Source organism: Buteo buteo, chromosome 9 (genome assembly GCF_964188355.1).
Source record: "Buteo buteo chromosome 9, bButBut1.hap1.1, whole genome shotgun sequence".
In the NCBI taxonomy this organism is placed as follows: Eukaryota; Metazoa; Chordata; class Aves; order Accipitriformes; family Accipitridae; genus Buteo; species Buteo buteo.
Window position 1 is genome coordinate 45339794 of NC_134179.1, and position 23416 is coordinate 45363209.

Sequence of the window (23416 nt, forward strand, 5' to 3'; positions counted from 1 at the left end):
GGGACAGATCTAACAGGTGTTATTTCTATTAGGCATAGTTACATTAATTCATATTTATTAGCCATTAGGTAAGAGGGAGGGAAGGGAGGACAGAGGTGCCGTAGGGATGCAGCAGCCTCCCAGGATGAGGCTTTTCCAGGGGAGCCCCAGCACCTCTGGGGGGCTGCATCTCCGCTCTGCCAGCGCCCGTCCCCCTTCCCTGCTAAACTCAGTGTATTTATTGCAGTTTAACTTATTTGCACACACCTCCTGGCCCGGGGGAGCAGCTCTGCGCTGTCGCAGCGAGCGAGGCACGGCGGGACGCAGTCCTGTCCTCCCCGAGCCCGGCACAGCCCCCCAGTCTCGTGGCTGTGCCGACAGCTCCCACCGGCCCACGCAGGCGTATTTGCGTACTGGAAATTTCACAGCCCGCCCCGGCAGGGGCTCTCAAGCGGTGTGTTTTGTACTGTATTTATTGCTGCAGCTGGGTGAGCCCCAGAGAAATACATGCTATTTTTTTATATGCAATAAAAATGGAAATAAACTCTATTTTTGCTCCAGAATCTGGGCTGTCTGCCTTTCCTGCTGTCTCCTGCCTGTGTGCGGGGAACGCTGGGTGGCCGGGGCGTAGGGACACTGGGACAGAGAGACGGGGCACAGGGGAACGGGCTCATTCGGGGCCGACCTGTGGTTGCTGGCGTTGGCTCAGCGCTGCCAAGCCTCAGTGGAAACCAGCACCTCCTGCCCCTGCAACGTGGCACAAGCCCCCCAAGGGTCAGGAAGGAGCCGTGGGGGGGGGGCTGGGTGCGGCTGCCTGGGGGTGGCAGCTTCCTCCCACACCCGGCAGCGCCGCTTGGGCAAGAGCCGATTCCTAGAAAGCACCAGAGCCTGCCTGCGCCAGCACTGCCAAGCCGAGGGCGGATGCCCCGGGGAGCAATTCTGGCACCAGCACCATGCTGGGACCCACAGGCAGCTGGCATGGGGGCCTCACCCCCACCCTGGCAGCCCAGAGCATCCCTGTGCCATGCAGGGAGTGCCGGGAGGGCGAACACAGGTGTAATGAGCGCTCAGGGCTCTGCAGCAGAGAAGCCAACCTGGCCCTGGGGTTGGTGGCAGTGGGGGGGGGAGGCTGGCCATCCCTTTTTTGCTGCTGCTGCAAGGCAAATCTGCCCCAGAGCTGCCCAGGGACGGGCCTGGAGCCCTCCTGGAGCCGCCACGATGGGACGGGACTTCCAGCAGTGAGAAAGGCAAGGTGGATGGACAAACGATGTGCCCAAGTGAAGTTGGCAGAGCCAGGAGACCTGAGCCTCTCCCCTCACCGCCATCCCCAGCCGGCCCACAGCCTCTCCCCACTCCCCCACGGGTCTTTGGCCACCGCGGGCTGGCCCTGTGCTCCCAGGCTTGCACCAGACCCATTTCCTCCCACTGGTCCCGTGGTTGCAGCCTGCGACCGCCGGCATCCCCACACCATGCTCAGCACGGCCACAGCGGAGATGGAGTCAAGCTCTGGTGGGTGCCAGGAGGTCCCTGTTCCTGCTTTCCCCCAATTTTCCAGCCCTGGATAGGGGCAGGCACGAGGTCAGAGCCCCACTGCCACCCGCCGCCCCGTCCTGGACCATTGCCATCATCCTGCCACGGGGAAGCTGCTGCCCACGCTTGTTTGGCTGCACACCCTGCCTGCAGCAGCTCCCAGGAAAGCAACCAGCGGGAGCAATCGCTCCTTCCTCCCCCGGCTTATCAGAGTTTACAGGAAACCCCTTCTCCTGCTCCAGCCCTTTCCTGGAAGGTGAAGCACTGAGCACCAATGCCGAGCGCGGTGCTGCCGCCGGCAAATATTTACAGAGCTGGGAAGGCCAAGAGCACCAGGTCCTGGTCTTTGCTCTGAGCTAACGGTAAAGAGCCGCCCCTGGGCGAGCAGGCACTGTCACCGGCCCAGGGCAGAGGTGCCCGGGCAGGTCGGTGCCAGCTCAGCACAGGACTCATGCCCGAGTCAGGCCCGGTGATGAGCAGCACCAGCCGTGGCACGATGCGGGCACTGAGCCCTCCAGCGGGGCAGCCCTCGCCCGACTCACCCTTCTCCCCATGTCCCACCCCGGTGCGTGCGGCAGCTCCACTAGCCACTCCACCCAGCCCTGCGACCCGCTTTCTGTACGCCCTCTGTACCCAGGGCCGGTGCATGCCAGCCTGCTGCCGGCTCAGGTCCGAACTCACAGGAGGCAGCAGGATGGGGCAGGATGCTCAGTTGTGCGACGGCCAAAGACCAGCCATCACCCACAGCCACCCCACGCGCGGCAAAGCTCCTCTGCCGACAGCATCGGGGTCTCTCTCTCTAGCAAAGCCCATCAGCAAAGAGCTGAGATCATCCCAGGGAGCACGCAGGGGTCAGGCAGGCCCTGAGTCACCATCCAGCTGCCTTTTCCCCAGCCAGCATTGACCCAAACCCTGTGGCACTGCTCTGGGGCATCCCTGCACCACCTCGCCCCCTCCACCACCAAAGCACTTTCTTCAGAGCCCCCAAAACAGGGGCCATGAACCCCGCTAATGCCAAGAGGGGCAGAAGTCACATGCCTGGGGCTCAGAGCTGAGGCACCCCTAGGGGAAGGCTGGTGCCTGGCTACCCCAGGCACTGCTTCCCCCTTTCTCATGAGTCAAGCAGAAAACATAAATGAAAGGAGCGGAGGCAAAGCTGTCCTGGCCCTGCCACCCCCTCAGGGTCAGGGTTTCGTGACAGTTACAGGCAGATTCACCGCCAAAGCAGCTGAATGGATGCCAGGACAGCCCCGCGGAGGAGCCTCTCCCAGCATAAGGCTGGCGTGGTGCTGGCAAGGCTGCGGTTACTCACTGGCCGCTGGGTGCCGTGCTCAAAGCTGGGGACGCGGGGTGAACTCATGCTCACGTGGAGGAATTTCCAACAAGAATTTGCTTGCAGCTTACAGCGTGGCAGGAAAGCATCTCCGCTCCACCCAGCTGCACATCTGCAGTTGGCTGGCCGCAGGCACCCGCTCCCCAAGTAGAGCATCACAGGCAGCCCACCGGTCTCCTGGGCTTCTCTGGGGTCAGGGCAGGCAGGTTAGGGACAGAGCAAGTGTGATTTTCCTCCCCCGGCCAGTGCAGGTCTTAGCCACTTGCTCTCCCATCACACCCACCATCAAGCTTGCCCTGAGATGAGGGTTTTGGGAAGCCCCAGGGCCCTGGGCTGCAGTCAGGAAACGAAACAGAAATGAAGCAAAGCCTGGTTCTACAAAAGGACTGAATTAATTATACAAAAAAAGCAGGGGGTTTGTCTCAGTCTCTGAAAGCCCATCGTGAGGCAGCAAGGGGATGTCTCTGGGAGGCCAAATGCAGAGGGAAGCAGCCCCTGGGCAGGGCCAGGCTGAGCCCGCGGTGACAGAGAGCTTGTCCCAGCCATCCCAGTCCCAGCCCAGCATCCAGGTTCTCATGGATTTCCCAGCAGCTGGCTGGCAGCCCTCTCCTGCACAGCAGAAGGGAGCTGCCACACTCACAGCGCAGCGATGGCCTTGGCAGCGACACGACGGCCCAGGGGCAGGCTGAGATCTGTGATGGCCAGGACAATTTTGGGACTGGACATGGTGGACACTTTCACCAGCTCTGAAACCTACCCGGAGAGAGAAGAAACACAGCTGACTCACGACAGCGCTGGAGACATGAGAGCCGGGCAGCAGGACTCCCCTGGATGCGCCTGTCTGACCCATGAGACCAGCATCACAGAGCACCCTGCAGCCACGGAGAAGGATGTCATGGCCGTGGGACTCACCATGGTGAAGGGCATGAACTGGAGGATGCTGCCGCGGCTGCCCTGCTCCAGGCAATCCACGCACTCCTCCATGAACCACTGGACAAACTGGGTGTGGGTGCCAGCCGTCTTGGCCCCCAGGATGGAAGAGATGAGCAGGAAGAGGTTTGCTGTGGAGACAGGGAAACATCAAAAGCCACGCCAGTTCAGGGAGGCTGGGGGTGGCCCAAGCCTCCTGCAAAGGGGACAGGTCCCCACCAGTGTCAGAATGGCTGGATCCAACCTCACGGCCAGGCCTCACCACCGGGTACCCCCACTGGGATCCAGCCCCACCATTACCTAGCACCCTGTTCAGTGGGTCCCTCATGCTCACGGTGTGAAGCTGGGAGGCAGAGAGCGAGCTGCTCATCGAGCGATCTGTTGGGGAGGAGAACACACATGAGGCTGGGAGGAGGCTGGAACAGCCTCTTGGCCCCCTTGGCCATGCCAACATGCCCACCCTGGCCAGCTCTGGCCATTCGAGCTCAGTCAGCCCTTGGCCTCGAGGAGGGGCTTTGCCGTGAGCTACCCCATTGAGTGGGAGAGGTTTGGACCACGGTCCTTGGCACCCTCCATACCCAAATGAGTACAGTCTTTGCTGCTCAGGCACACCAGAGACACACAGCAGGCAGACAGTCTCTGTCTCAGTCACCATCCCTCTCTGCCAGAGTGCAGGCAGCCCTGACAGGCAGCGCAGGCCCACACATGCCCCAGGCATGACAAAGCACAGCAGCCCGGGGAGGTCTCCGCATGCTGCCGCTGCTGCTCTTGGAGTGTGACACTTCGCTCTTGCACAAGCCAGATTTATACCGCGTCTGACAAAGTTTAATGACCTCTCCAAAGGGTAAGCGTGAGTGAGACCGTGAGTGTGCATCCCTGCTACTCCCTGTTCAGTTTTAATTGCAGCAGTGACTCGTCCCTGACGCTCCGCGAGGACACGAGCAATGTAATGCAATGTCACGATCAGGAGAGAAGAATAGCGCTCTGCCAAGGCGAAGTGACACACATGCTACACATCCTGTGCACGCTGCCTGCAGCACAGCCGGCTGGGAGGAGCGAGCCAGATGTTCAACAGCTGCACAGCAGCACTCAAATCTCACTCTCAGGGTACAATTTAGTTACCAGAGCTGAGGCATGTCCAACAGACTAGCAGCAAATCTTGGGACAGACCAAGGGGATTTATCTGACCCAAACTGTGAAGCGCTGCTGGGTGCTCCTGCTGGAGAGGAACTGGGCCATCTCCGGTCCAACTGGACAGGAATCCCCTGGGAATGCTCTTGTGCAGACCCCATAGTACACAGCTACTGTCAAAATCAGCAGGAACCACCTTGTGCCACTCTGAGGATGCTCACCAAAAAAGAAAGCCCTCCCACACTTTTCTCATGGAATCACATGAGTTACGTGGCTGCTGCAGGAAGCAGCATTTCCACATCACTGCAGCAAACAGCCCAAAAAAAGTCCTGAATGTCACTGGAAAGAGATGGAACTGCCTCAGAAGTTAAAAAAAGATAGTGAAATAAAGGGAAAACCCCATATTTCAACAGTAATGAAACCAACAAAAACCACAGGTTGATGGATGTGTTGAGAACTAATAAATAAAAAATAGCTTAGGATAAGAGCATGAGGAGAAACAATGACCAAGGAACATCCTGACTCACTGTCCAGGAGTCCAGACAACATACGTGGCAGCCATGACAGCACCCTGTGACACCAGGACGGCATGGACACCCCCCAGCATGTCCTGCTGGAGCTGTTGCAACCCGCAGCACTGCGCTGCGGGGACACAGAGACGTGACTGTAGGGACTCATCGGCTCCTCTTGCTGCCTTGTTAACAACAGTGGAATTTCAAGATTTAGCCACAGACATCAGGAATGTCACCTCCTGCCACTGTTGCTGCAGCACATCAGCTCTTCAGTCCCACACAAACTGGCTGGGGGTGACAAGGCTCTAACAAAACCTCCATGAGCCCCTCGTGCGTGATGCACTGGGTTGGGTGGCAACGTCACGGAGGGAACGTGTAACCTCATCGCCTTTCCTAAGCTGTTCTGATCAGATAAATAAAGAGCTTGATCTTTTCTAAGTGCCAAAGCTCCAGGGTAATTCCACAAAACACACTCGAGCATTCTAAATCTTCACCTGGCCAGCTCGGGAAGAGAAGTGTTTTTGTGCCAATACATATTTCACACCCAGAAATGAGCAGTGAGGCAGGACCGTGCCTTCCCCAGGAGCCACCCTCCCCACCCGCACTTACTGGGGCTGGAGAGGATGTTGGCGTCCTCCTCATTGGAGCTCAGCAGGCGCATGAGCTTGGAGGGCTGTGTGTCATCCAGTGGGAACAGGCTGGTGTAATCCTGGGGGGGCAGAGGGGGTTCAGCCTCACCAGCCTCTCTCCGTGGGGGGATCCTGGCCACCCTTCCCGGCGCTGATGACCCACCCTGGGCTCTGCACAGCCCCATAGCCCAGGACTATGATCTCTGTTCACCCAGAGCATCTCAGCCTGGGCCAACCACATACCGACCATCTCATTACAGCCCCCCATGCCCAGAAAAGAGAAGGGAAACCCCATATTTTAAGGTCAAATGACCTCAGACAGCCCAGAGAACCTGAGCAGGGAGTCTGGTCTCAGCTACCAACTCCTCCTTCCACTATCACCTCCCACAGACACTGCCTGCTCTTGCGCACAGAGAGCCTCCAAACAAACCCTGCTCCACATCAGACACACCTCAATATCCTCCCGGTGCCTCTTCTTCTGCCTGGCGGATGCCTGGCCCTTGTTGTGGGAGGAGTAGGAGCTCAGGGCACACCAGACGGAGAGCCTGGGGACAAAGCAGGGACACTGCAAGGTACTGCCAGCCCACCTGGGTGACAGTGCATGAGCAAGGGAAGACAGCAGAGCCAACAGCATGCACTGGGACAGGACATAACCAATCCCTCCTCGGTGGGAGGCAGCAGAGAATGGGGCCGAGGACACTAGCATATCTGCTCCTGTCGGCACTGTGCCAGGGTCAGAGTAGGAACCAGGCAGCTGGGACCCCCATCCCAGCACAGAGTATCTCCCCATCTCCACTAACAGACCCACTCGCCCCCAAGGAGATGGTGCCCGTGGGTCTGGGGTCTTACTTGGCCAGGGCCTTTCCCGGCGGGTCCATGAGTGTGTGCCACTTGGAGGAGTCCGTGAGCAGGTTGGGCAGAATGTGGCCCAGCAGGGTCAGTGTCAGCTGCTGCATGTCCAGGCAGAAGATGGCATAAAGCAGCTCCACAGCCCGCAGCGTGTGCTCCTTCCGCGTCTCCTTCAGCAGCTCCTGCGAGGCGGAGGGCAGGGCTGAGGTAGGCATGGGCACGGCTGGGCCTGCCCCGCTCACCTCCAGCGCCCGGGACTGTCACAGCAGCCGGCCCAGCCACAACCAAGACTCCTGGGCACTAGGAGCACAGGCTAGACCCAGAAGTCCTGGGCTCGACACCCAGCCACGGCGCTGGGGGTCACAGCCACCTCCCTGCTCCACCCCGTACCTTGACCAGGTTGTTGCAGAACCAGTAGACACCCCCCATGTGCAGCAGGGTATCGAAGATGTGGATGGAGCGGCTGTCGACCCAGCCCTTCTCCAGCACCTTGGTGAACACGCTCGTCAGCACCTCCTTGATGGGCTTCTTGGGGGGCAGCAGGTTCCAGTAGGGTATGGTGTCCATGCCCGTGGAGGGGAACTTGATCTGCGTTGCTGTCTGCTGCAGGACGTCCGCACACATGTGCTCCAGGATGGAGCTCATGATCACCACGCTGTGGTGGAGAGACACAGGGTCACGCAGGCCCCGGGAAGTGGGAAGTGGAAGGCAGGAGACGGCACAGTGCCTGGTGCACTGGAGCTCACCGCTCATTATAGAACTGCAGCGTGTTCTCGCCGTGCAGGGGGGTGGCCAGCTGCCGGATCATCTGCAGGGACTTCTCTCGCTCATCCAAGCCCAGCATGCGGACGTGGGCCACCAGCCAGGCCACTGCGCACACCGCCATGCTGCACACCTTCCCCTTGATGTTGTCTGTGATTTTCTAGGAGAGAAGACGGGAGCAGAGGTGGATGAGCACAGATGTGTGGATGCACGGGCTTTATCTCTTCATCACCTCCCAGGGCTGTGGGCCCCAACTGAAGGGTCTTCTCCCCTCCAAGGGGTGAACCTACCCCTGCCAGCCCCACTGCCACCAACAGCGCGGTTTGGGGCAGCTTCAGGGGGTTGGAGCCAAGTCAGTTCCCCACCCAAGTCATGAAGGAGCCAGCAAGCTCTGCAGTGGCTGCAAGAGCATTCAGGGCAGGAGGACAGGGGACCCCTGCCCTGCTCAAGCCTTAGCCCCTCCTCAGGACACAGCACAGCGCCGGTGCCCCTGCTCTGCCCCACACCATCCCCCTGCCAGGCCCACCTGGATCGACTCAAAAGTGAGGACGCTGTTCTCCCAGGCATTGAGGATCTCCAGGATGGCGGCTGAGATGCTCAGACATGCCTCATGCCACTTCATCTGCCTGCCAGGGAAGAGAGAGGCGGGGGGGGGTTCAGGCACATGGTCCAAGTGGCCACGGGGCCAGGGAAAATGGGGTGGGTGCTTCCACCCTGGTCTACCCTGGCCTGGCAGGGTGGGTGTGCAGGTTGAGCTCTTACACCAGCTTCATCTCGGAGGAGTTGTTGAGGAGGGCGACCAGGGACTCCACCTTGGTGGAGTCGGGGCGGAAGCAGGGGTGGTCAGGGTTGAGGATCTTCCCCTCCTCCGGCATGCAGGTCAGCATCCAGGTCTCGAAGAAGGGCACCTCACCCGCCGGGCTCAACTCTGACAGGATCACCTGGAAGGGAACGGACACAGGGTCTGCCACGCGGTCTGCATTCTGCACGGATCCTGCTGGGGACCCCCACCCTGGCGGGGGGGGACCCCTGCCCTGGGGAGCTCATGGCCAGGGGAACAGCGCCGCCCTGTGGCAGGCACTGGTCAGCTCCCAGTAAGACACTGGTTTCCAGCCTCTGGGCTGTGGTCTTCCCCCCTCTACCAGAGGACTTCCCCGGGGGACCACGGCCCATCTCCACTTCCCTCGGGAAGATGCCAGGACAGGACCAGTCCCGAGGGGCTGCGAGAGTGGCTGCGGGGGGGGGGGGGGTCACCATGTCCTGCCCAGAAAGGGCCACTGGTCCCCCCACCCGCCGAGCTGGGCTCAGGGTCCCCAGCGCTGGGGCCGGCTGGCCCACAGCTCCACGGGGTCAGGGCACACAACCCAGCTGGCAGCCAGCTGGGAGGGCTCCCGGGGGGGAACACGAGCTGGGAATCCCATACGCTGCTTCCTCCCTTCAGCCCACCATCACCCAAGGGACACTATTTTTGTCAAAAAAGTTTTGCACATCTGTTCAGCAACAGCTGGTCAGGAAAGTCGCTCTGGGCCGGACTAGGGGAATGAGACCTCATCAGACAGCCCCGGGCACGTCCGCTCCAAGCTGCCTCCAGCCAGGACTCCCCCTCCCCGCTCCCCAGGGCCAGCCAGGCAGGATCCCTCCCGCTCGCCTTTTGCTCCCTCTCCATGTTCCTGGTGTTCCGGTATCATTTCGCCTCCCAACACACACAGATGTCGAAACCTGGAAAATTTTCATGCAACCAAATTGCTGTTTCCTGAGTGGGGCTGCAAGTTCCTCCTCTCATAGGGGAGGGCTGACGCTCAGCCTGGCTGCATGCCCCCCCCCCAGCCAGCGCCAAACCAGAGGGGCAACGATGGGAAAAGCCCAGTGAGATCAGAGCCAGTTCGGAAAGGGTGCGGAGGCGGCGTTCCCACCGATACCACAGTACCATAAAGGCAGCACAACCAAAGCCCTCAGCAGCCACCCCTGCTCCATCGCCTGGCACCGACAGACCCTGCAAGGACAGATTTCTACCTGCACCAGGTGAAAGGCACTGGGTGCTTTACCCTACGCAGCAGGGCGGCTGCGGGGACGGTGGCGGTGGCAGGCTGGCCGCTAGAGGAGGGTGGCAGGCTGGCCGCTAGAGGAGGCTGGCAGGCTGCAGCGCACCGGCTGCACTCGCAAGGTCAGAGCCCCAGCCCCTCAGAGGATGCTTACCTCGGAGCCGTAGGTCTGGGCCACATGGCACAGCATGAGGAAAGAGATGTCGAAGAGCAGGGCACGAACCGGGGCTGATTTGGCTGAGGGAGCAGAAACAAAGACCTTGGGGATCTCCAGCCTTGGCACAAGGAGGGAGGCAGGAGCCCTGTGAGCTCGGGGGCCGGGACCCTGCTTCCTCCAAGCTGCTTTTTTAACCCCCAAGTGCTTGTGTGCGAACAAGGGCTCCAGGGGATGTGCCAAGTGGCTCCCTCCACCCCGTCTGCCCCTGCTTGAGTCCCCAGAGCGGCTTTGGCCTCCCCTTTGACAGCCCCAGCCCACCCCCAGGCTCCCACCACGCCATGGAAGGTCAGAGCACTCAGCAAATTTCATCACACGCAAATGCAGTCAGAGTCCTTATCTCAGGCTCTGTGCTGACACATCACCCCTTCCAGGGAGGGAGCTGGGACAGGGCCGGCCCCAAGGGGCCCTGCGGGCTGGGCTGGGGAGAAGGAGCTCTTCCCCTGCAAGCAGGGAACACCCCACATTTGGGATGGACACGCATGTGCCACGCGTGAGGGCAGCGGGTCCCCGGGAGCCCAGTTCCCTGCTGGCACCCAGCCACGTGCCCCTGTGCCGGGCTCCCTGCCAGCAGCCCCCAGCCGGACCCGGCACAGCTCGGCTCGCTCTGGCGCCGCAGCCAGTCCCAGCTTAATCCAGCCGGGCCCCACAGCGTCCCAGCACGTGGCGGCGGGGGGAGCGCAGCTCGAACCACCCCACACACGGATGCGCACGCACTTACAGCCTTCTCCAGTGATGTGCTTCGTGAATTCATTCAGCCTAGAGGGGGCAGAGAGAGCCGCAGTGAAGCATCACCATCGCATGAAACAGGCCTCTTCCCATCCCCAAGACAGGCGGGGGGCTGCCCCTGCCTGCAGACCCCTTCCCACACCCCATCCCAGCACCCAGCTCTGTGTCCCGCATGGAGGAATAGGGTGGGCAGGGACTGAAGCGGAGCCCGGCTCCGCAGACACCCTCTGGCACAGCAGGGACAAGCCGCCTCCTCCCTTTGCCTCTGCTCCCCTGCAGCAAAACAGGTCCAGCAACGCTGCTTTTCCCCACACCCACTCGGCCCAGCATTTGAGTGCGTCCTCTCACCAGAGCCGGCTCTGCCTGGCTGCGTGGGGATTTCTGAGCACAGCCCTCTCTATATCGCAGCAGCACGAACCCCCAAACAGAGCGAGCACAGCAGGGCCATGTACCCCGCCGGGCTGGCGTGGTTCAAGCTGCGTCAGGCCTCCCTGCTCGAGGAAGCCCGTCACGCAGCCCCACGCGTGCTGGTGCATCTGCTTTAACCAGGACACAGGCATCTGGGGACCGAAGGTGCACACACAGCAAGCGCCCTGGATCCGAGGCTGTGCCAGTGCTTTCAGTTCTCTTAATACCCTTAAACCAAACCGACTTTGATTCTCTGCCCTGTTCACACAGAAGCAAAGGAGATGGGGTGCTGTAGGGTGCAGTCTCCCTGAGATCCCAACCCTCCCCAGGGCTCTGCTGGATCCAGTGCTGCACAGACACTGGGCCAGAGGCACATCCAGCCCTGTCTGGGGGAGAGCTTGAGGGGGCTGCCCGCTCACCCCAGTCCCACTGTTCACCAGGGACAGTGTCATCCAGGTGGACACTCACTTGATGAACTTCCGAGCAAAGGATTTCAGCTTGCCGGTCGCTGCTGCTGCTGCCAGCAGTAAGTCCAGGCTCTTCCCAGACAGCATGTGACCCAAGACCCCCAGCAAACCCTCAGGGGACTTGGAGTGATCCGCATCCATGGTCTACAAAAAAAATACAGGAAAGAGAAGTCACGGGGAATGTGTGCTACAGAGCAGCAGTAAAACTCCGGCTGTGGGAGCAAAACTGATCGGCTGCCAGAGCTGTCCCGTGAGGCCTCGATGAGCAGAGACCTACAGGGCTCGGCAGGGTGGGGATGGAGCCCTCTGTGCCCCAGGCACCATAGGGCACGGTGCAGGGGAGAGCTGCAGCAGACTGGGGCAGCACGACCAGCAGCAAAACCTCCTCTCGCACTTAGCAGCAGCGAGGCAACCAGAGTGACGCAGGGACAGGGACTTGGGGACAGTGGCGGGGGGGACCGATGGGGGGGGAGTCCCCAGGGAACAGAGGAGATGCACGCAGGGAAGCGGCTAGGAGCAGGACAGGCAGAGCTGGCTGGGCTCAGGCTGCTGGCACTGACAACAATGTGCTGTCTGACGGCTTCTCGGGCTTTCCTGGGAAGGAGGAGGGGAAGTCCTGGTCTCCACGGCAGAGCGGCAAGGCTGGGAGTGATTCCTCCACCCCAGTGCAGGGGGAGATCAGACACCTCCCAACCACCCTGGCTGCCTGGTGAGACCGGTGCTGCTGGAAACAGGCTGTGGAGCTGAGACCAGCCTGCCCAGCATGGATGCAGGAGGGGACTTACCTTCAGGATGTTGGTGACAGTCGGCTCGGCCCTCAGGATGAGCCCCGGGTTTGGCTGGATGTTGGCATTCTCTGCTGATTTCAAGCGTGGAGCGTGTTCTCTGTCCGCCGTCCTGGGGGATCCACAAAGAAGGGCCAGTGAGCAGGAATTCATCACCCTGCCTCACTCCTCCCCACGCTCAGCCACCTCCCACCCACCGCCACCATCAGCACCCCTGAGGGAAGGCCACCACCTCAGGCCGCCACCAGCTGCCACTCTGAGAGGACTTTGACTGTACTCAGCCTGTCACTGAAAGCAAAGCCTCATCCCTCCAGGCCACAGTGTCCCAGCTACAGGACAGCCAGCGGCATCACAGCTGGTTCTTTATGCTCCCCCCTCAAGAAGGACAGCAAGAAAAGGAGCTCCAACCCCACTTGGTTATCCAGACTTTTGAGGGGCCTGTACCGTTTGGCAACCAGGTTGGTCATGTTGGCCTCTGAAAGCAGCCCTTGCTTGCTGCACTCCTGCAGGAGTAGACTCGTGCAGTCGCAGCTGGAAGAGAGAGGAGAGCGCTAGCCTGAGGGACAGTATTCCCGCTGCCCCAGGCAGAGCCACAGGGCAGGGGGACTCCTGGGTTGCCCTCTTGGCCCTACTCCCACCCCTCTGAGGATGCTGCAGGGCCAAAAGCAGCTCCAGATATCACACAGCATCACTAACGTGAATCAGCTGCCAGACACTCACTGCCTTGCTCATTTGGCAGCACCAGGTCCCCAGGAAGAAGGAATTGGATCAGGAACTAAAAAAGCCTTGCCAGGAGCTGCCCCAGCACCCCGTATCACAGCTCCCAACAGAGAGGACAGGTTGATTGTGGCACAGACTGGCCACAGACTCATAATGCTGCAGGTCAGCCCCCGACATGGTGAGCACTCACTTGCATCGCTGATCTGCTTTGTCAAGCAGAGGCGTCAGCTTCAGCAGGAATTCGAAGGCACAGTTCACGTCCTCAGTGAAGTCCTGCTGTGCACAAAGCCAAGCACTCAGCTCGGAGTGCTGCTGACACAAGCCCACCTTCCCCTCCCATGCCGCCTTGTCCGTTAGAGGAAGGGTTTTGGGACATAGACCGTTTCCTACCACAGCTACCCCCATGCAGCTCTGGCCAGGCACCAGCACCATCACGACAAACACAGCTCAGTTGTGCACACAATGACAGCCCTCAACTCACCTTCTCCCCTTGGGGATATTTCTTGAGTTTAACCAGGACCTGGGGGATCTGAAAGACACAGGGCATGGATGTGACCGATCGAGGCAGACCCCATTCCACAGTCAGGACATCCCAGCCACAGAGGCAGCAGGGGCCCACGCGAAACACGCCTGCAAGCAGCTGCTTTCCCAGCCTAGGGACAGGAGCCATCTCTGGAGCAGCCTGTGCACCCAGGGGACTTTGTGCCCCTGTGTCCCCTCTGCAGGGCCCTTCCACCATCACAGGGAGCCACAGGGCATGGCCACCTCTCGACAGCCAGGCAGGGAACTAAGGCTGCAAAGAAGCCCAGCACAGGCCAGAGCACGCGTCAGGCCTGAAATCAGACGCAGATCCCTTTTGTCTGGTACAAAGAAGGGAGGTGAAGCAGACTGCTCCAGGGCTGCCCACCGCTGAGCTGTGGGAGCGTAGGCCCCAAGGCTGCTGTAGCATCCTTCAAAGGCCACAATTTCCCCCAGGGAAACATCTCAGGAAAGCCACTCTGCAAAACAAAGTGGTGCTGGGCTGAAAAGTGGCCCTGGACAGCAAAGCTGATGCTCAGTGGGTTGCAGGAGGGCTGCCGCAGGCTCAGCCAGGGCATGGGAGGACCTCAAGGGGCATGCTGCGGGAGAGGAGAGCTAATTGCTCTGCCAGGGTTCAGCACTCAGCAGGGGAAAAGGCAGCAGCAGGCTCAGAGTTCGGAGCACTGCACTCACGGCGGGGCTGGGCCATACCTTCAGGAAGGTGAAGGCTGTCCACTTCAGCTCCTCTGTGCCCTCCGGGGACTCGATGAGGCCCACAAAACAGGCCTTCCAGATCTCCAGCACGAAGAGCGGGGAGGGGATGCGCTGCAGGGCACACAGACAAAACCCTCCAGTGCTGGAAAGGCAATAAAGCACCTCCCCCAACCTCAGCCAAACCCTGAACCCCCTGCAAAGGTGTTGATGGGCTCACGCTGCTCCCTGCAGCTGCGCCCATACCCTTGGACCAGGATCAGCACAGGGAGTTACACAGCACAGAGCTGCAGCGAGGCCCTGGTCCCACAGCCCCAGGCCACCCTGAGCAGGAGAACAAGATGCCACTTCTGTACCTGCATCCTCTTCACCATCATCAGCTGCTCTACCAGCGGCTGGGTCTCTCCCGTGAGGTTCATAGTGCCCTCCAGCAGCACCACAGCATGCACGGTGGGGAAGCCAGTCTTGTTCAGCTGCTCGGAGTGGACCGAGAGCATGGTGGGGATACTGGGTGGGAGACAACAGCACAGGGTCACTGGAGCCTTGCAGGGACATATCCTTGCTCCTCCTGTCCCATCCTCCTTTCCCGGCCAAGCCCTTCACCTTTGCTGTCCTGCATGTCTCTGGTGCATGACAGCCTGTAGCTCCTGTGCCCTGCAGAGGAGCCCCTGGGCACAGCCAAACCGCCGTGCCACAGCCTGGGTCCTGGGAGCAGCTCCGGGGGAATCCAGAGCAGGGACGGCAGCTCTGGTGTGGCCAGAGCAGCTGAGAGATGGCAAGGGTCCCCAGGGTCACCAGAGGAGCAACCCCTGGGTAAAACTCCTTCACAGCGAGTCACCACTAGCCCTGTCCCCTCTCCTACAGCAGGGCCTCTCACCAGCCCCAGCCCACTGCTGGTGCAGGGGTCCATGCTGGGAAGGGACAGGAAAGCAGGGAGCAAGCTTGGAGGGAGGCAGGAGGCTCTCAGCCCCAAGAGCAGGACTTAGATGCATTTCACCCTGAGCCCGTGGAGACAGCAACACAAAGCTACCTCTTGATGAGGGAGACACAGTCGTCAGCCTGGCTCCGCAGCGGGGAGTTGCTGAGGCTGTTCAGGTTCTCCCCCAGCTTGATGAGGGACTGCTCCACAGTGCTCCAGGAGGCTGGGGAGGGAAGGCAGACGTTCAGTGGTGGGCACAGTGACATGCTGAGAAGCTTGGCTGGCTCCAAGGCCCATGGCAGCACAGAGGGCCTGCCAAGGCTGGGGGTCCCTGCCAGGCCCCACGGTGAGCACAATTTGGTGCACCTCTGCGAACCTAAGCCGAGGGCCTGTGTGCCACCCAGTAGCTCCTGTTTCAGGCTCAGCCTGGCACGGCCTCTCGGCCAGATGCAGGCACCAACCGAAGGTGCAGGGCTGTGCCAGGCACACTGGCGGAGCATAGGGCCCGCCACGCGCCCAGGAACAGCTCACGCAGCCTTCACATTAATTCTGCTCTTCTTCCAAGGGCAGCATGGAGGGGAGGGGGCAGAGGGTGGCACGGAGCCAGGGAGGAGACAGTTACAGCAACAGGGCTGGAAGACGGATGGGCTTGGAGCTGCAGGGACAATGCGGCAGGAGCCAGGCAGGGGGAAGGGAGAGGTGGCAATGACATCTCCCCAGGGCCAGCAGCGACTAGGAGGAAGCCCTGGCAGCGGCCACAGGCAGAGCATGCCACAGGGCAGGGCAGGGGCAGCAACATACACGTCTCCTCCAGCTTGGCGATGTGGATCAGGGCGCGGTTCTTGGTGCTGCTGAGCATCTTCTCCAGCCGCTCCAGACACATCTTCAGCTGGCTCTCAGCTGCTGCCTGCTCCAGCGTCTCCTTCACCTTCTCGGTGTAGAAGGCTGCGCAGCGCAGGAGCCAGTTGAGGGCACTCATCAGCGCCCGGCAGAGGCCGATGCACTCCTCTGCTTTGCCGTGGCAGCTGGGAAGAGGAGAGAAACAGGACCATGCTCACCGTGGGCTGGCCTTCTGGCCCCAGGGAAACCGAGGCACAGAAACAGGGTGGGCTGGGGAATCCAAACCCACGTCCTGTGCTCCCAGCCTAGCCTGCTCGCTGGCTCCCAGCTCCTCTGCCACAGATCCCAACCTGCTCAGCCTGTGAGCATCCCTGCTGTGCCAGGGGAAATAAAGTCTTCCCAGTGCAGCCTCCTCTCTGGCCACTTTACTACAGGGAAAGTTTCCAAGCCTCTAATCAAATTATCTTGCTAAGAGAGGCTCAGCATTGATCAATGTGCTGCGAGAGGTGAACGCTTTCCCCTCCTGATGCACAAATCATTGGGGCCAGAAGTTTTGATCAAATTAAGCAGAGGATCAGATTAGGCAGGGACTGGATTAAGTGGCCGGCTCTGCAGTTGGCCAGCAACAGCTCCTTGTCAACATCTGTGACTGATGCATATTCATTGCTGCTGCTTCATTTCATGTAATTGAAGAGCTGCTACCTTCAGCCTTCTTCCTCCTCCCACTGCCCCCCACCGCATGCTTTCTGCTCTGGCCTCCCAGAAGAGGCTGTCAGGGGTTAACAGGAAGATTTCTGAGCTTTCTAAAAAAGTTTTTGTGGCCTGAATTGTCTGGACTCCCCTGGGTCCTGCAACACCAGCGGAAGAGCACGAAGCAAAACAAGGCAGCTGCCTGGAGCGTCTAGGGCAGCACAGGCAGGACTGTGAGCACTGGCAGACGGGGACACGTGAACAGGGTCCTGGGAAGCTGCAGAGGCCACGCGAGAGAAAGGAAATGCTCTGAGGGGACAGATGCCCTCAGGCCAGAGGGCTTACGCCCACCCCCATCTACCTGAGCTGAGCAGGAATATCACAGTAGAGACATTTACTCCGGAATACATGGGTTTCTCGCAGCTTCCCACAAAGCTGGTGGGGTTTTGGACTCCCTCTACTCTCCCCATGCTGGGACTCGCATGGCAGCCCAGCCCAGGGCAGCCAGAGGGGGACAGCAATTCGGGAACAGACACAGAGTTGGAGGGGGAACCTGGCTCTCTCTGCCAGGGTGAGTACCCCAGGCTCAGCCAGGCCGTACCGGCTCCCATTACTGCCCACAGTACAGCCTGGGGCCGAGGTGGCAGGGCTGGAAGGGCCACACCATACCTGAGGCGGTCACAGAACATGTCCATGATCTCCAAGAGTGACTGGACACACAGGTCCCGGGAGAAGTCATCAAACTAGAGCAGGGGAAGAAGGAGGGATTTCAGACGGGGGCTGCCAAGCTCCAGCAGCTCTGAAAACAGACTCAACCCCTTCCTTCAGGAGCTGGGCCGGGCACTGCTGGCCACAGGATGCTCGCCCTGGCAGCTGCCCAGCAGCCACTCGAATGAGAACTAGGTCAGGGCTGTCCAACGGCTGGGTCATGCCCTCCCGGGGTCGCGGGAGGCAACCGGGCCACGGCAGCGGGGACGAGGCTGGGTTTTCTCGGCAGCCTCCCCGAGACGGAGTGGGGGCCTGAGCTCCGCTCCCCGCCGGCTGCTTTGACGCGGCGGTGGCTCGGCGCCAGCCCGCGTGCCCACCCCCGGCTCGGCGGGGCTGGCAGCGCACGCCAACAGCCCGGCTGGCCGCAGGGCCGGGAGGGCGGTGGGCAGCAGAAGCGCGGCCCCCCGCCTCCTCGCAGAGCAGATGGGGCCGCCCCGCCGGGCCGGAGCTAGCCTGCAGGTCTGCTCTCAGCCCACGCTGATCTGAAGGAGGAAGCCTCGGCTGTCAAGGTCAGCTCTCTGCCCGCCCTGCCGGAACGGGCAGCGACGCACAACCAGGGGAACGGCAACGAGCCTGCGCCGTTTGGAGCAGACCTGCCGCTGTGCTCGGTGTCAGCCGGGCGTACGCTGGCTCTGCCCTCCCCTGGGAGCGTGCCCACCACCCCAGATCGGTGCTGAGCCCTGCTGGAGGGGTCCCCACCCTTGCCGGGGCTTTGCAGCACATTTATGGCACAGCTCCGAGCTCAGTCTGCGGCACCTCAAAACGACGCCAGCATCGCGTGGCTACCAGCGCCTTTCTCCTCCCGTCCCCCAGTTACAAGGAGGCAGGAGGAGAGAAATTATTCTCCCTTATATTATTCTTCCTTCAGATCAGAGGTCGCCCTGACAAGGCTAGTGCCCAGGGAGGGTGGGGGTCCTGACGCAGCCTGCAAGGGGCTACTGCTCCCCACGAAGCGGCCAAGGGGATGCCGAGCACCCACAGGAAGCCAGCAGGGCGGGTAGCCACAGCCGCGTTGACTCGGGTGCTGGCAGCCCTCCCTCGTGAACGGCGCTGCTTTTCCATCGCCAGCTCTGGATCCCCACGGTGCTGCCAGCGCCGCCGGCCACAGAGGGATGTGGTTTCCGGCAGCTGGGGCGTGGTTTACATGCAGGGCGCTGCGGGGCAGGAGCCTGCCAGGCCCCACACGACGGAGGGACGAGGCTTTCACACCCGCAGCCGTCCCCAAAACCAGAGCGGGACCTGCCAGGTGCGGCGGCAGCCTGTCCCCAGCGGGACACAGAAGGACTCGGGCACTAATCTGCACTGTCTGACCGCTGCTGACTCAGCAGAGGATGTCGTTTTCCACTTGACCTATATTTGGTGGGAGTTGTGGGGAGGGAAATGGATACGTGGCTCATAGTTAAAGAGAAAAACCTCAGACAGCACCTGTCAGAGTCGTACCTTGCTGATGGCCGTCAGGACCGTGGAATAAGACACCATCTACGAACAAAACACAAAACCAAAACAAACCCGGTGCAGCGGCGTGTTAGCGGGTAACGTTTGCCAGCGCGGTGCTCGTTGCTGAGGAACAGCAAGGTCAGGGCACGGCCTCGCTGCCTGTCACCACAGACGGGGCTGGGGCGCTGACCCGGCACAAATCCAAACAGACATTTTTAGGTGATCGCTGATTTGTTTCACACAAACTTTAGGCAATATTAAATGCTGTGCTAAGAAAGCGCAGAGCTTACAGCAAGCGCAGAGGCTCTCGGAGGGCAAGGATTTCCACCCTGCATGCAGCCAGGCGATGGGCAGAGGCTATTTAGAGAAACATCCCTGCCTCGGGCACGCGCTGAGCCCTCCACCGCCTGCCCAAGCCCAGGGGAGGCACAGATGGGAGATTTGGGGTGTCTGCCCGCCACCGACTCCGCACTCCGGTTTCTTTGCCCACCTGCTAACTGGGGCTGCGAGGCAACACCCAGGAGCGTCTGCAGCACGAGGCAGGGAGGCAGCATGCGGGGAGTGTCATTACCTGGGAGCTGATAGCGTATTTCAGGTAGGACAAGATAAGTGGGTTCGGTGATGGCCCAATCATCGCCTGCTCCAGAAGAGCCTCTGCAAGCAAAGGAGAGGGGCCAGGAGGTCCCAGTTCAGCACGTACACAGTGTGGGGACACACAGACACACGCACGCTCTGCCCTCATCCCACAGGAAAGGTGGCAAGGACAAATTGTGCTAACCACAGTGACTCTGCACCGCTCTTCCCTGAAATTAACTGAATCCCACAACTTTCTAATCCCCAACGGCAAAAGCCAGTAAATAATTCAGGCAGTGCAAGCAGCCTCCTGCTAACTCAGCTCTCCCCGGGCACCCTGGCCCTGAAACAGCGCCTGCTGCTCTCCAAACACGTTCCCCTTCCTCCCACGTCCTGCCCAGGAGGCTCTCGCATCCTCTGCCGAGTGACTTTTGCTCTGGCACCTGGGGCTGAACTCCAGGCAGACAGTCCCTCTCAGCTGGGACCAGCCCTGCATGTCTGGCCCTTCCTGCCGCCGGCTGCCTGCCAGCACTGGCCCGTGGACGCTGGAGGGGCTCTGCCCGTCCTATCTGCTCAGTCAAGCCTTTAATTGACCATTTGAACTATGGCAGAGCACAGGAACCACCTCCCGAAAGCAGGCCCCGGGCTGCAGCACGGGCTGTAAGTAGGTCAAAGCACCCAGATGCAAGAGGGGGCAGCAGCCGTTTGGGAAGTCGTTGCCCCAAAGACAAGGAGGAGCAGCAGCCGTCGCCGGATCCCAACCGCGGGAGCAGGAGACTCCCTGGGTCTTGCTCAAAGGCTGAGACCTTGGCCAAAAGCATCTCAGCTCGAGGACAGAAGGCTAATGGCAGCCTTCCCCTCCCCATCTAATCAGGGAGTGTCAACACGAGCCAGCCACATGCTGTTACCCACTGCAGACGTGTCAGCATAGATTTGCTGGGCACCACCGTGATCCTGGCAGCTCATGCCAGCTTTTCCTCCTTTGTAGTTTAAATCTGAAAGGCACGAGCTTGGGAAAGGACAGCTCTAGGGCTGTGGTGAGGGAGGCAGCAGTTGTTACAGTCGTCGGGGCCTATGGAACAGCCTCCCTGTGTGCCCACAACACTCCGTGCTGCCCAGGACAGTGTCAGCAGCATCCTCCTTTTTACGTTCCCTTTTGCAGCAGGGAAAAAGGAATCTGGCTCCCTTCCCCTCCTTGCAGAGGGCCTGCCCTCCAATGAAGCGCAGGCTAACAAGCCTTTCCCTGGCTGAGTTGGCCAGGAGAAACCTGTTTCTACAGAAATCATAGGTACCCCACTTTTGGGGGTTACACAGATGGGCCCATGCCAAACACCCCATGGGCCACACTGCCCCAGTGAGCAGAGCACAAGCCAGTCCCACCGGGCTGGGAACAGGCACCGGGGAGCCCCGGGGACCAGCTGGCTGGCAGCAGGGCCAGCCCTCAAGCCAACCACCCCCCACATCCCCCAGCGCTGCGCTCGCAGCCCCCGCTCCCCCGGCTGTGCCAGCTCCACCGAGCAAATCTGTCACCCCACTGCCACAGCCAGGCCCCACAGCTCCAGCTCGGCTCCTCCAGCCCCACAAGTCCATGTGCTGACCCCACCACAGGCCGCAGTGGGAGGGGGACAAACCTGGCCTGAGGAGCTCAGCTGTGAGGACATGGTTTGACAAAACCCACCATCACAGGCCAGATGCTGCCAGAAAAATCACTGGTAGGATGGAGAGAGGAAAAAAAGACCCACCAGGGAAAGATTCCCCCCTCAGTGAGGTGAGGAGCCTGTGCCAGGGCTATTCCCCTTTAAATCCCCCGGTGCAGCAATTCTCAAGCAGCACTGTTTATTTATCCAGGGCTTGCAAACATGCGCTTGCTGCACAGTTAAAAAAAAACCTAGCAACAAGTTTCTATAATTGGCATAAAAGCCTGGCAAATCTTTAAACCATGGAGCTCAGCAGGTACCAGCGTTTGGCAGGATTTGTGTCAAATGCCCTTGAATAGGGACGGGAAAAAAAATCCTAATAACCGGGGGTGGAAAGCAGCCTTCGGAGCAGCACCTGGCTTCTTTGCAGCACTTCTCACTCCCTTGGCTAGACACATCGATGAGACAGACGGGGTCAATATCTCCTCTCAGCAAGGGAAACTGAGGCAGGTAGCGGGAACCTGCGTGCAGCCAGGTGGTGAGTGGTGTGGGGACGGAACGGAGCAATCCCAGTGCTCTGCGCCAGCAGCATTTCGGCATGTCTTGTTGCAGCCAGCGGCGATCCCAGCCCTGCCTGGGTGTCCCACCAGGCCAACCCTCCACCATCGGCCGAGCTTTAGGCCAGCTTAACCACGGGTCCATCTCTGGGCCGAGCAACGGGACCACCCTGGGCAGCACCAGAGCAAGTAGCCCCAAAACAGAAAGCCCCATCCACCCCAATCCTGCACCCCTGCTCTGCCTCCCAACCCTCTTCCCTCCCCCGTGGCTCCCCCAGCCCCAAGTCCCCCCGGACCTGCCAAGTTGAGGATGTCCCAGGTGGCTCCACGGGGAAAGAACCGCTTCATGTTTATGGCCCACTGATAGTCGCTCCATCGCTCCTTCCAGGCCTGCAGGATGGCCTGCTTCAGGTTCACCACCTTCATGGCCGCGCTCTGTGAAAGGAGAGTGTCAGGGCAAGGCTGACAGGCTTTTTGGGGGGGGGAAGGGGGAGGGAATTTCTGACAAACACCCCCCCGGAGGAAAGGCTGGGGGACAGCAGGTGAGCGAGGCCTGCTGACTCCTGAGGGGAAGGGGAGGCCGCGGACGGGGGCCTGGTACCCCCATGGGGCGGGAGGGGGGAGCTCCGGGGCCAGCCACCGCACCTCCGGTCGGCCCCGGAGCTCCCCCCGTCCGGCCGCCCCTCACCTTCCCCCCGGTACCGCGGCGACCAGCAAACGCTTCCCTCAGCGCCTGGGCACCGCCATGGTGGGACCCGCCATCAAACCGGGCGCTGATTGGACGACGGTGGGGCGCGGCGGGGCGCGGGGGATGCTGGGAGTTGTAGTTCGGAAAGGGAGGGAGGGGTGCGAGCAGGGTGCGTGCAAAGGCGTGGGGGTGCAAATGGGTGGGGGTGTAAAGGCGGGGGGGTGCAAGCACTGGCGGTGCGAATGGGTGGGGGTGCAAGCGTGGGGCGTGCAAAGGTGTGGGGGTGCAAGTGGAAGGGGGTGCAAATGTGTGGGTGTGCAAAGGTGTGGGTGTGCAAGTGGACGGAGGTGCAAAGGCGTGGGGGTGCAAATGGATGGGGGTGCAAAGGTGTGGGCATGCAAGCATGGGGTGTGCAAAGGTGAGGGGGGTGCAAATGGATGGGGGTGCAAACGCATGGGTGTGCAAGCACAGTGTGTGCAGAGGCGCAGGGGTGCAAAGGTGTGGGTGTGCAAATGGATGGGGGTGCAAACATGGGATGCGCAAAGGCCTGGGGGTGTCAACACGGGGTTCCAGCCATGGAAGTGTGCAGGTGTGAGTGTGCAAATGTGCGTGCCCACACAGGAATGTGCATGTGTGCAGATGGGGTTGTGCATACCCATATCTGGGTGCGCGCATGGATGCACGCACGTGTATGCACACGCACACGTGTGAGTGCAGGTGTGCATACAGGCACGTGTGTGTGCGAGCACGGGAGTGTGCAAACATGGGTGTGCAATCATGGGTGTGCACATGGGAATGGGCATGCCTGCAGGTGGGTGCGTGCACACATACATACCCCTTTGTGTTTCCCATACATGTGTGCGTAGATGCACAGGTGTGCGTGTGCCTGCACGCGTGTGCGCCCAGGCGTGCGCCCAGGCAGGCGTGTGCTCGTGCGTGTGTGTGCGCAGATGCAGGCGCCCGCGGCCGGGCGTGCACGGATACCTCTGCGTGGGTGGCTACGGGCACACGGGTGTGCGCAGGTGTGTCGCAGACACGCGGGTGCGTGCACACACGT

General features: G+C 60.8%; 1 protein-coding gene across 3 annotated transcripts; it reads right to left on the reverse strand.

The window, feature by feature from the left end:
- Positions 1 to 93: 93 nt before the first annotated feature.
- On the reverse strand, positions 94 to 22441 carry MED24 (mediator complex subunit 24). Of its 3 annotated transcripts, none has more exons than XM_075036510.1 (26): positions 22360 to 22441; positions 21968 to 22106; positions 19476 to 19558; positions 18908 to 18946; positions 17369 to 17442; positions 15971 to 16194; positions 15281 to 15392; positions 14607 to 14757; positions 14251 to 14364; positions 13502 to 13549; positions 13211 to 13296; positions 12745 to 12831; positions 12301 to 12412; positions 11517 to 11659; positions 10633 to 10670; positions 9852 to 9934; positions 8418 to 8596; positions 8182 to 8281; positions 7640 to 7815; positions 7284 to 7548; positions 6894 to 7075; positions 6496 to 6589; positions 6025 to 6124; positions 4073 to 4150; positions 3755 to 3903; positions 94 to 3595 (listed from the first exon to the last, which is right to left on the reverse strand). In XM_075036510.1, exons 2-26 carry the CDS (start codon positions 22095 to 22097, stop codon positions 3479 to 3481), a joined length of 2964 nt encoding a protein of 987 aa, XP_074892611.1. In that variant the 5' UTR covers positions 22098 to 22106; positions 22360 to 22441; the 3' UTR covers positions 94 to 3478. The 3 variants fall into 3 exon arrangements, with proteins under 3 accessions (XP_074892611.1, XP_074892613.1, XP_074892612.1); XM_075036511.1 differs by having other exon boundaries at positions 95 to 3595; positions 13211 to 13293; XM_075036512.1 differs by lacking the exons at positions 21968 to 22106; positions 22360 to 22441 and having other exon boundaries at positions 18893 to 18946; positions 19476 to 19541.
- Between the last annotated feature and the right edge of the window lie 975 nt (positions 22442 to 23416).

Coding starts and splice junctions, on each gene's coding strand:
- MED24 (XM_075036510.1), bottom strand. CDS start 22,097: ATGAAGGTGGTGAACCTGAAGCAGGCCATCCTGCAGGCCTGGAAGGAG. Junction 18,947..19,475: donor AATACGCTATCAGCTCCCAG/GTAATGACACTC, acceptor TTTTGTTCGTAG/ATGGTGTCTTATTCCACGGT. Junction 3,596..3,754: donor AGTTCATGCCCTTCACCATG/GTGAGTCCCACG, acceptor CTCTCCGGGTAG/GTTTCAGAGCTGGTGAAAGT.